The 12226-nt window shown below is 34.8% G+C and overlaps 1 protein-coding gene across 1 annotated transcript in view; it reads right to left on the bottom strand.

Annotated features, from left to right (window-relative positions):
• OstDelta (oligosaccharide transferase delta subunit) overlaps positions 1-12226 on the bottom strand; it is a 29263-nt gene that overhangs the window by 7801 nt on the left and 9236 nt on the right. The window contains exons 6-12 of the mRNA XM_069822142.1: positions 11409-11581; positions 10328-10530; positions 7670-7879; positions 6114-6318; positions 5359-5553; positions 3269-3364; positions 919-994 (exon numbers count right to left, since the gene is read on the bottom strand). Coding sequence (XP_069678243.1) covers positions 919-994; positions 3269-3364; positions 5359-5553; positions 6114-6318; positions 7670-7879; positions 10328-10530; positions 11409-11581 — 1158 coding nt within the window. The remainder of the gene's footprint in view (positions 1-918; positions 995-3268; positions 3365-5358; positions 5554-6113; positions 6319-7669; positions 7880-10327; positions 10531-11408; positions 11582-12226) is intronic.

Raw genomic sequence — 12226 nt, 5'->3', positions numbered from 1 at the left:
TCTCAAGCATCAGTTTGCTATTCATTATACTGCAAAATGGAGAAGAAATTCGGAATATCTATCACTGTAATTAATATACAAAATGCTTAGTCCTTATAAAGATTATATGAAAAAAAAATTACTTCTTTCCTAAATCAGTTTTCCCATTCTGTTCTTTTCCAGATTCGTTAAAGTGCTGCTATTATTACTTTTAAACATGTTTTAAAAAGCTGCATTAATGTCACAGTTCTTCAGAATGATAGATATAAAACTTTAAATTTTTAACAATGGGATGTTTTCAAAAGCCTTGAAAAATGTTTGTTAACATCCGGACACCATTACTTTTTAATAATAGTCTTTATTACGCCCCATAGTCGAGTGATTAGCCTCTTTGCCTTCCACTGTGGCAATCCAGGTTCAATCTCCATCTGTGTCATGAAGGAATTTGTGGTGAACAAAGTGGGTGCAGGAGGTTTTCCTCAGGATTCTCCTGTTTCCCCTTACTTTTATCATTATTCCACCAATACTCCACAATCACCCTCACTCTTCGAGGTCCCAAGCCAGGCCATAAACTTATTGTTGATGTAGAATCACCCCCCTAGCCTCCCTCCTGAAGAAAATGTAAAAAATTCAGTACCTTCACCGAGGTTTGTTTGAACCCATGACAGACAAGCAGAAAAACCACTGAACTACACTACATATTTATGAGAACAGAATCTATTAAATTTTAAAAACGTCTACTGAACATGAATCTTAACTTATACGAAATTGTCAATATTTTTACACCACAATGGGAAAAAGTCTAAGTGTTAGAAGGTTATGGTTGCTCAGTAGAAGGTAGAAAACAGTCTCATTTTACGAACAAAATTATTAAAATAATTTATCTTTAAAAAAATTATCCAGCAGCAGCAAAGTTGAAAAATATGAAACAATAATTACCTCCAAGTCCAAGATGGAATCCTATAGCACTGATGGAAAGAGGAAAATTGGAAATATTCACTCCCAGTTTGGCCCACTGTAAGTAAAAATGAAATATAATTTAATCATCAAGCTGTTCTCTTCTTCTCATCATCATCATCTACTTAATTGATTTACGCCTGTTTCAGACTTCAAAAGAATTCATCCTGCTAGCACCCTGCAAGTAGTGTTAGTTGGGAGGCTGGAGGGAAAAAGACCTTTGGGGAAGCTGAGATGTAGATGGAAAAATAATAATAAAATGGATTTGAGGGAGGTGGGATATGATGGTAGAGACTGGATTAATCTTGCTCAGGATAGGGACCAATAGCGGGCTTATGTGAGAGCGGCAATGAACCTCCGGGTTCCTTAAAACCCATAACTAAGTAAGTAAGCACCCTGCAAGTTTAGAGGCAGAAATGTGGCACTTCTACTATCAAAATGTCTTTAACAGCATTTGGAATGCAATCAAGAAGCTTTACTACTGATAGCTTTCAAGAGAACTTCTGGATGATGAATTCTCTTGAATTTGGGAACAGGCTACAATAGCTGATGATGATAATGATAACGATGCCTTGATGGCATGTAGTACTAAAGACTGTTATTAATCTTGTGAGAAGATAATATTGTGGATCATTACATAACACACGACAATTAAAAAAAAAATAAATCATACACAATGAGACCACATCCTTTAGCTACTTTTCAACATAGGAGCCAAGTTTCTCAGCACATTTCTCCCAAAATGGTAGTAGTTTCAAGACACCCTGTTCTTAGAACTCCATCTTTTGGGAGTATAGCCATCTGCGCACAGTTGATCACACTTCATTGGAATTGAAGTGTTGGCTGTCCAGGAATTTCTTCATTGGGCCAAACAGATGAAAGTCCAACGGTGCAAGGTCCGGACTGTATGGTGGTTGCTGGAACACCTTTCAACCAAATTTCTCGATTTTGGTACGTACAGAAGCCACAACATGGAGGCGAGCATTGTCATGGAACGGTTCGACTTTTGCAGCATTGCATTTGTCATGAAGGGCACAAAGCAACTTCACCAATGTTCTTTCATATGATGCAGCATTCACAGTGGTTCCTTGTGTAAGAAATTCCACCAACAGAACACCATGCAAATCATAGAACACAGTCACTAAAACTTTTTTCGCAGATTGCGTCACTTTGAATTTTCTTTTGCTGTGAAATCGGGATGTTTCCACTCTATAGAGACCCACTTTGTTTCAAATGTGTAGTGGTATGTCCAGGACTCATCACCAATTACGATTTCTTCCAGAAAGGTATGCCCTTCTGTAGTGTAACACTGTAAGTGGTCCAAGCATGTCATCATTCTCTCGCCTTTCTGGCCATCTTTCAGGTTCTTCACCACCCAGAAGGCACTAACTTTACGAAAATTCAGTTTGTCATGCACGATATTGTATACCGTACCATAACAAATGATAAGATTCACAGATAGATCTGCCAGTCGTTCAGAATTGCCTTCTCAATGGCTGTGACATTCCATTGTGTTGCAGCTGTTACTGGTGGTCCAGAATATGGTGAGTCAACAAGGTTCACACGGTCTCCTTCAAAGAATGTGCACTACCTGGAGATTTTGTTATGGTCCAAAGTCTTCAAACTATATATCTGCAAAATTTCATTGCCCCAGCCACAATAACATCTCGGGTAAAAATTGTTGTGCATTACTTAATGATTCAGCCTCGTATATTAATACCAAATTACCAAATAAAGGGAGATTTTAAAAGACAATCAAATACAATTTTAAAACATAATATCACAATCATGTTTATAATAATTTGTAATAAATCTAATTCGTGAAGTCATAATTTCGTGATATAATATATGTGAGTAAATGCAAATTAATCTTAAGGAAAGGTGCACTTGTAACAGAAAATTAGCTATGATCAAAACAAATAACATAACTTTTATAATAATTTGAATTCTCACAATTATTTTTCGAACTGCTAATTTGTCAAAGAAACTGCCATGGCAGGAACCACTTTGTGAAACTGCCACAGTGGGATCCAGTGGCTGGAGAGCTGGACTCATAAGCCTATGGGTCCAGATTCGAACCCTTTTTATGACTTGTGTTGGGCAAGCCCATGGTCCAGGTAACACAAGGGTTTTCTCTAGGAGCTCTAGTTCCTTTGTGTCATGTCATCCCAACAAATCTCCACCACTTCATCATGAATGTAGCACAGACCAGCCTCCTATGATGCTCCCTGGGCAATGACTTTATCAGTGAATTGGTCTACACAACTGCCTTCACATGGGTGAATGATACATAATCACCCGCCATTATAAAAAAAAGCCAAACTAAACTTACCAGTGCTAACAACAGAAGAAGTGGTACACAAACAAGGCCTGTGAACAAGTTCGACACTACTGCAGGAGGTCGACGTTCTGGTTCTCGGAATAAATGCTGAAATAAAACAAAATTGTTGTCAAATATTCAAACATATACTGTAGATCTGTGATTTATTTATTAATAACCTTAGAAAGGAAGCACCAATATAAAAGCATAATTCAAAATTAAAAATAAAGTTTGGTAGTTACAAGCTTTAATATATGTGATAACCAGCCTAAGTAATACTGAAGTGCTATGGTAAAATAAGTCATTTGTTTTCTTTAACATAAGCCATGATATTGTCATGATGTTTGTAAACAGTACTAAGTTTCTAGAAATAGGTACAGAACCTTGTTTACAGAACATTAAAATAGTCATCTGGCATCGAACTCATGGCCAGTGCACTGACACATCACCTCAAATGAAATGTAGCTGTCCTCCTTGTATGGGTTATGTACAGATAATAATTGTAGTTTCTTTAGTTTCATGTTGTCACAGAAAATTCACATTAAGAGAACTTGCTTAAATGCACTTAATTTACGAAAGAACAAATGAAAACGAATGAAAAACTGCAGGGCTTTTATCTGTCAAAATATCATTTATGATCTCTGGATAAACTTTGGGGATTATACCGCGTTGTCTTGGTGTTGGTGGCTGACGTTTCGACCGCTGTGTTGTGGTCATCTTCAGAGCTGAGCAAATTGGATAAAGAAATAGTGTGCAAGCTTGTGTATATATATATATATATATATATATATATATATATATGAAAATGAGACTCCAAACAATGTACAAGCTCGCACACTAATTAATTTTTTGTTGTTTTTTTTTAATATTGAATTGTAATTTCAAAGTTTACATAATATTTCTTTAAATTGATATTTATTTATTCCTGATAGATATATGTGAAATATGACATATGCTTTTCATATTCTTCCAATTATGTTTTGAGAAAAAAATATTTACTCTTTCAGTTGTTAATTTATCAGTTTTTTTTTTTAAACTTATCACATCCTCAACACATGGTGATTTGAATACTTTCAATATCAGAAGAAAAACAAATGTGTCAGTTCACTTCACATGCTTTTGTGAAAAAATGTTATGTTTTATTTGACGACGCTCGCAACTGCAGAGGTTATATCAGTGTCACCAGATGTGCCGGAATTTTGTCCCACAGGAGTTCTTTTACAGGCCAGTAAATCTACTGACATGAGCCTATAGCATTTAAGCACACTTAGATGCCATCGACCTGGTCCAGGATCGATCCCACAACCTTGGGCATAGAAGGCCAGTGCTATACCAACTCGCCAACCAGGTCGACTGCTTTTGTGAATGTCTGTGCAAAATTTCACTGAGACTGAAGAAAAACTGCATTCATTAGAGCATTTTAAATGTTACAAAATATTAAAAATCGGAAAGTCGAGAAAACGAGTGTCAAAGGACAGCATGTACGGTATAGAATATATATTGTCGTTCCTGCAATAACTCCTATGTGCAAAATATAAAATTTTTCAGTAGGAAGAAAAAACACATTTATTCATCCTATGGCAGCCGTACACAGGAGACTGTGAATTCTTACATTTTCGAAACAAAGAAATATAATTACATATAGGAGATTTTATTATTTGCTGTATCACTATTTAAGTTATTTAATAGAGCAAAAATCTGAAAATCGATAAATATGTTACATAGCAGTTATTGCAGGAACAACAATATGCATCTCTCTGGTCCCTTTAAATTTGTTCTGGGGGCCTGTAAGTTATCATAGGGCCAAAATAAGTACAGATATAGAAAACTGAAACATTATTTTATATTTTAGAGTTAAAAACAAAATTTCCATTTTGTAATGGTTTTTAAGTTTTTTTCACCAATCCATAGCCTTAAGTGCCACCACTTCAACTTAGTACCTATTTCATTATTTCATGCCTTTCAAAAGTTATAACAGAATAAATCCAAGGCGGTCTAACCTTAGCAAAATACCGGGTATGTGACTTCCTGAAGGATACTGTATATAGTGACCTCTCATGAGTTAAGGAGTTCACTTAAAAAATACAATTTAAAATACAAACCTTGATCTCTGGCTTAGGTGCATACAAGTACTGATCTTTTGAAACACTAGATGAAGCTGTATGCTCTGCAAATTTCAGATTTACATCTGCAACTTTCCATGCAAAGGAATTGGAAAGAACAGCATCACCCACTATCAGCTCCATGGAATATAATCCAGACAAATGTCCAAATTCAGACGCTTTACTTCCTACATCCTGTAAAAAAAAAAAAAAAACGCGAATATATCAATATGGAAGGATCTTGGATAGGATCCAAGAAGCACACAATATTCCAAAAAATATGTTTTCTGAAATAATTGTTTTGTTTGTCATATTAAGGAATGCTGTAACAACAGAATTCAGAAGCCTCTCTCAATGTAATATTTCATACAAGTAAAGCTGGGATTTATATAAACTGAAATTAAGAATGACACCAAATCTAGCTGAATGGATGTGGTATTGGTTAGGAGGATTTTTAAGCCTGATTTACAAGATTGAAAAATGTAACAACAGAAAGCCTAGTCACAAGAACTAGACAATACATCTTGTAAACTGGTTTCTGATTTATTTCAATATGAAATTTTCGGTTGTTTAGGAGCACAGAGACGGAACAAATCCAGAAATAAAATGAGGCTGTGATGATATTTTGAAAAAGAGAGGAATAACAAAGGGATTTCTGTAACAGTCACCAAAATTGATAGAATTGTACAGTATAAATAAATTCAACTGGAACACAGTGTTTAAGAGTATGATGATCAATATGCTTGGCTACTTACAATATCAAATTTATACACCTTTGCAGAATCAGGTTCTGCGACAAAGACAATCTCTTGGTTTGTAACAGTATTCTGCAATTTGACAAATGCTTGATGTACAGTCATTAGTTTTCCTGTGCTTTTGTCTTTAAGAGAGAATTTCATTATCAATTTTTGAAGGGAATCTGCTTCTACTGGAACAGTTAACTTATTTGGGTATGTAATCCTGAAATAATTAAAACGTATTATAAGTTTTTTGTGCAGAAAATTACACAAATAGCAAATAAATATAATGCTATTTATAATCCCATGAAAACATTATAAAAATAACACGTAAAATAAAGGTATAAGATTAACTTAATGATTTCACAAAACATTCATGAGATATACACATTTCACTTCTATTCAAATTATTTGTTACAAAGTTACTGTCTAGAAAGTTACAAATTTAATTACATTTTACTATATCAGTGGCCTATTGGTTCAATTTTTATTATATAAGTTGGATGTTTCAATGTCAATCAAGTATAAAATATAGTCTGCTTTCCTATGCTCACAGCTACTAGTATATAAGCCTACAGCTAAACTGGAGGATTTGCTACAGTAGTTTTGAACCGTGCTATTAAGGTTACGACCAAATTGAACTAAATACACAATGTCGCCAACATAAGGATATGATGTTGGTCTGTGGCTTCATTAGAAGGAGAAATTTATTTTTTTTTTCTCTCTTTACTTCATTCTGAACATTTCTGAGAGATAGCACCACTGTTAGCGACAAGATGTATTTGCGTATATATTACAAGTAGATTACATGGCTTAGATGAGGGGCTAGCGACAGGAACAGTTTTGCTATGATGCATGTGCGGACCTTTCACGCAGTAGCAGCGTGATCCTTACTTGAATTTATTTTCGTGTGTACATTCCAGATCAAATCAAGAAGACCCCTTCTTGCTCCGTTTACACATCTTGCATATTATACGAAAGTTAGGTTTGGTTAGTTTAGATTTTTATTAACCCAGTCCGCACATGTGCACACAGCCAAGATGATCCTGTCGGTCACAGTCCTTATGATAGTTTTTGTTTCGTAATATTGATAAACGATAATATGATGAAAGCGGTGAATAATTTCATGGCTGCTAAAAGTTTTCTTCATAAAAGACTAGGTATTCTCTCTAGACCACAAATAAAACTGCAACGCGGTCATAATTACGTACTTAACACTTTGGTGAACATTAACCGGAAACTAACTTTCCTTCATTTGAATGATATTCCCTGAAACTCTTTTTTCCCCCTTTACTTCGTTGTGATAACTTACTTTAAGATCTTACATCAACTGCATTTTCTTTTGGTGCATTCAAAACACCACCATTGTATTGCATAAACCTTGCACTTGACTAATAGAATGAATTATTTAATACAGTTGCGAATTTTACTACCACCATTTCGATTCTCTTTTGTTTGACACGGGGCTCGGTACAACCTGGTGACTAGTGGCCAGCGAGCAATGTCAACTACCGACATTGGTCTACTGTGCATATTATCCAGTTGTTCCAAGCCTACTAACTTAATTTACTTACTTGGATAATTTAGCTTGTGTAGTTTGATCAGCATCAACAGTTCCAATTTCCACATTTTCTACCCCAACAGCGCACATAACCTTCACAGTGAGAGATGCACCCACATTACCAACAAGTCTTGGATCTGGTTTGGCCAGTGCGGCACTCACTGAGAGCTTATACAGCCCTCGTTCTGGCTTTGTCTCCATCAAGTTCACAGAATAAACAGTCCTAAAAATAATAAATAAAACACTTATAAATTGAGACACAAAACGTGAATGAAATCAGAATAATAAAACAACAGGGGATGGTTGTGTTTTGGCCAGTGGGAAAATAGTGCAGTAACAGTAACACTAAGCTTCCTGCTGAAATTCAGATTCTATAACTGTGTAGTGTTTATTAATTACAGGCAAGATTGACCTAATATATAAATTACACAATGGCCATCAAAGCTTATCATAAACAGAATTTTATTTGAACTACATAGTAGTATTAATGATACATGATGAACGTTTTTGGCTACATAAAGCCATCTTTAGATCTGATAACCTACATGAGCTTCACGAATACATTGATGAAATATAATTATAAAGATCTGAAGATGGCTCTATGTAGCCGAAAACATTCATCATGTATCATTAATACTATTATGTAGTTCAAGTAAAATTCTATTTGAGATAAGTTTCTGACAGCCATTGTGTAATTTATATATTTAGACTCCGGTTTATCACTCAACATGTCATTTTTTAACGTATTTATGTAGTCAGTGACAATGCCACCCAAGTGCTAGACAATTTAATCATACAATTATTGCAATAATTTTATGGACAAATTCAACCTATTAAATGTTATGAGCATGAACATAAATGCTGTATGCATAGTCAAAGTATAGTAAAATACAATATGGTGCATTGATATAAATAGGTACTAAATATCATAAAATAGATTAAGGTACATGTGGATGAGAATATTAATTAAAGAAAGAAAATTTCATCGAAATAAGGACTCAGGAAAGGTTGCAAGAATACCTGTTGCACTATTGCACTGAATGGCAATACCAATGTGCTGATGTACACTGCTTTGAGGGTCCCCAGAAAGCTGTACTAAACTTCTGCCCATGGTGGAGATAAGAGCTTTAGCATCCCTACATGGTGGAGATAAGAGCTTTAGCTTCCCTACATGGTGGAGATAAGAGCTTTAGCTTCCCTACACTATGATCCAAATGTTTCAATCGCAAAATGGATAAAAATATAATTATCTGTAAGAAGTTTATATTTATGGTGTTTACTGAGATTGGCACTTTCTGCTGCAGATTCTGGTGTTTTAGAGGTTGAAGACAGGTGAGTGCATCCACACATGTTGAATCCCAAATTAAGGATTTACCTACATGCCACGGAACTAGTCAGACCATCAGGTCTTTTGCCATCTGAACGGCTAATCCCAGAAGGTTCTAAGATGGATGGAATCCCTGAGGATGTTAATACTCTTTCAATGTTATCATTAAGCGATGAATGACAAGAGAGATGGCCCTTACTCATGATTAGAGAACGGAATTTTAGGCCCTAAAAAGTGGCATTTTAGGCGCCTAAAATAGGCTCTTAAACTCCTTTATTTAGGCTCTATAAAATAAAAAATGGCTTTTTTTTGTTAAAGAATGTCACTAATATAAGAGTGTTTTTCACTCACCAATCACATTTCCATAGTTTGCTTCACAATAGATGATCAGCACCTGACATGAACCTGTCGCATTTAAGCACACTTAAATGCCATTGACCTGGGCCGGGATCGAACTCTCAACCTCAAGCACAGAAGAGCAGCGCTATACCGACTACACCACCACAGGCCGATTGAAAGTTTGAATTTTAGGATTGAAATATTGTAAGAATGAGAAGAGGTGGCCAGGAGGTACTTCTCTATTGTGTTGTTCACTGCTAGGAATGTGAACAGTACAGGATGTTAAGAAAAATAGTAAACAGTTACGAAAAAGATGCAAAAATTTAAAAAACTTAAAAATAGGCACTAACATCGAAATAGGCATTTTTAGGCACTATAAAACCCCTTTATTTATACCTACATTTGCATGAAAAATGTAGTTATTAAATCTGAAGCCTGTACGTATCAAGGAAAAAAATAGGTTTTTGCCTAAATTCCACTCTCTACTCATGACACAACTTAAGGCATGGTGGCCATAAGAATCTACAATATTGCCACAGATACATTTATGAATGTGACAGATTTTGCAACCAAGGCGTGAAGCCACCGAAACTTCAAAGGGTCTGGGATCCATAAGAGTACCGATGTTAGGGGAAGGAATTGAGTGAAGCCAAGACCCTGAAACTTTCTGTTGGAGAGCCAAAAAACCAGCACGTCTGTATCTGAAAAAAGATGATTGTAGGGACTCCTTAACAAGAGAGATTAGTATTTCATCCCAATCCTTTTAACTGCTAGAAAAGGATGGAGAATCAGAGTTATTGAAAACCTCATCCCACCAAACAAAAGGGATGTGAACCGAATCACTGTAAGAGGGGGAGGGGGGAGCCCTACTGACTGCACAAGTATCTCTGTCATGATCCAATCAGCACTCTGAGTAACAGATGGACGCAAAAATAGTTCTGTATGGTAAGAGGAAAGTTACATAGAGAATAGTACAGGATACAGATTCTACTATTCTCAACTTGCCTATCACCAGTTGTAGGTTCAAACTTCTTCTTTGACAGTACGACAACTTCGTCTCCAACTCTGGTAGCACTCTCTGCAGTGACAGTAAGAGGATCTGCACTCAAGGGGCGCCCCAACAGATCACTAATACGTACAGAAACTCGAGGCTGCTCCAATGACACAGCTGCCTGACTGGCCAGTGTGATAGCTACTGGCAGGTGGAACTGTAAAACACGTGTAAAATAAATAAAACAATTTTACTATCAACAGACTTGATTTTAAATTAAAGCAATTTTTAACATTCCAGAGGGAATGAAATGACAAAATCCTAATATACTCACAAAACTTATTTAAATATGTAGCCTATTATTTCTAATAATATATTTTACACATTAAATAGTCTATATATTTATTACGTTTATCCAAATATGAATTAACAGGTTCGAAAAACAAATCAATACAATCGAAGTACAAACCTAATTTTAATAAAATTTCTGAAAGTAACTGAAGCGCAGTCTATAAGTTTTTCTGCATGTTATGTTTTTATATTTATTTCTAACATTGTAAAGACTTGTGTGTTTATGATAGTACTATTTAATTTACGCTGTACCAAATTTTAAGACAATCAGAAGTTGAAAAATACAATATCTACACTGATTGTAAGTATAAGCTGTTAGTCTAAGGAGATATATGCAGAATGAATCTTAAATAATGTCAATTTTAGGGGGTTTTTCTTTGAGATATTTCAAACAAAACAGTTTAATACAACTTTGCACGTTTTTGCTTCCTTTTGGAGATAAAAATTGTTTTATATGAAACATTTCATATCATGTTTTGGGAAAGCTACTGATTTAATTCCCAATGCTCAGTCAACTTAAGAGAGCACTGGTATTATGATAAATATGATAATAAATGACAGAAAAAATTTTAGTTTCCTCCTTTAAATGTGCAGAAATTTAACTTTTCATTCTGCGAAGGAATTTTACAGTGTTACATTTGTTCAAACCAAATTTCTGCAGACTTAAGAACAAAATTAAAATTCTTTCAATTATTTATCATCATATTACTGTGACCTCTTAAACTCTTAATCAAAATAACATACCTTATTATTTGTGAGAGTGTTGACAACATCCAATAGGCTGTAAGCACCCTTCGCTGTCTGAACAGAACGGCGACTGAGAAAGTAGTTAGCAAACTTGACAGCTTGATCACCAGTAATTGGTGGAGGTTTATTCACTGTGTCAGCTAACTTATATGCCCCACTCACTAACAATGCTGTAAGAATAATCAATATAAATTATCTTAAATATATTTCATGCAGTCATATACACTTCATAACTATTACATGAATGTTAATATTACTGCAAGACCAATAATCAACAAATTATTTCAACAAATATAATGAATGATAAGGGGAATAAAGGGGTAAGTGTGGAAAATCCATTAAGGAAAAAAAAAAAACTTTTAGGTGGTGGTGGTGGTGACGGAGGTGGAGGTGGTGGTGATAATAATAATAATAATAATAATAATAATAATAATAATAATAATAATAATAATAATAATAAATGCTATTATTAGGTTTTGTATGTTTAAATTTCTCTCCTCAAAAATGACCGAAAGTACCCTTACCCTTCATATTTTATGTAGTCATATATACTTCACTATTTTCAACATGAACCAGTCAATCATAAACCTTTCATCAATATTCCAACAGAACCATCATCTTAGAAATTAGTGAGCACTGATGAATTTCAATTACGATTTTAAGAACTGTTCTGATCAGATCCAATGGATTTCCTAATGGCTTTAAGAAAGCTTTTATATATTCGATTTAACATTATTCTCTTTGCTGTGAAACCCGCATTTTATGTTAAGAATTGGTTTCAAATGTTTTTTTTTAAATCTCGACAAATGAAAAAA

This window comes from Periplaneta americana, chromosome 3 (assembly GCF_040183065.1).
Source record: "Periplaneta americana isolate PAMFEO1 chromosome 3, P.americana_PAMFEO1_priV1, whole genome shotgun sequence".
Lineage (NCBI taxonomy): Eukaryota > Metazoa > Arthropoda > Insecta > Blattodea > Blattidae > Periplaneta > Periplaneta americana.
Note: the sequence above shows the minus strand (reverse complement) of the source record. Positions and strands in the feature narration are given on the sequence as shown.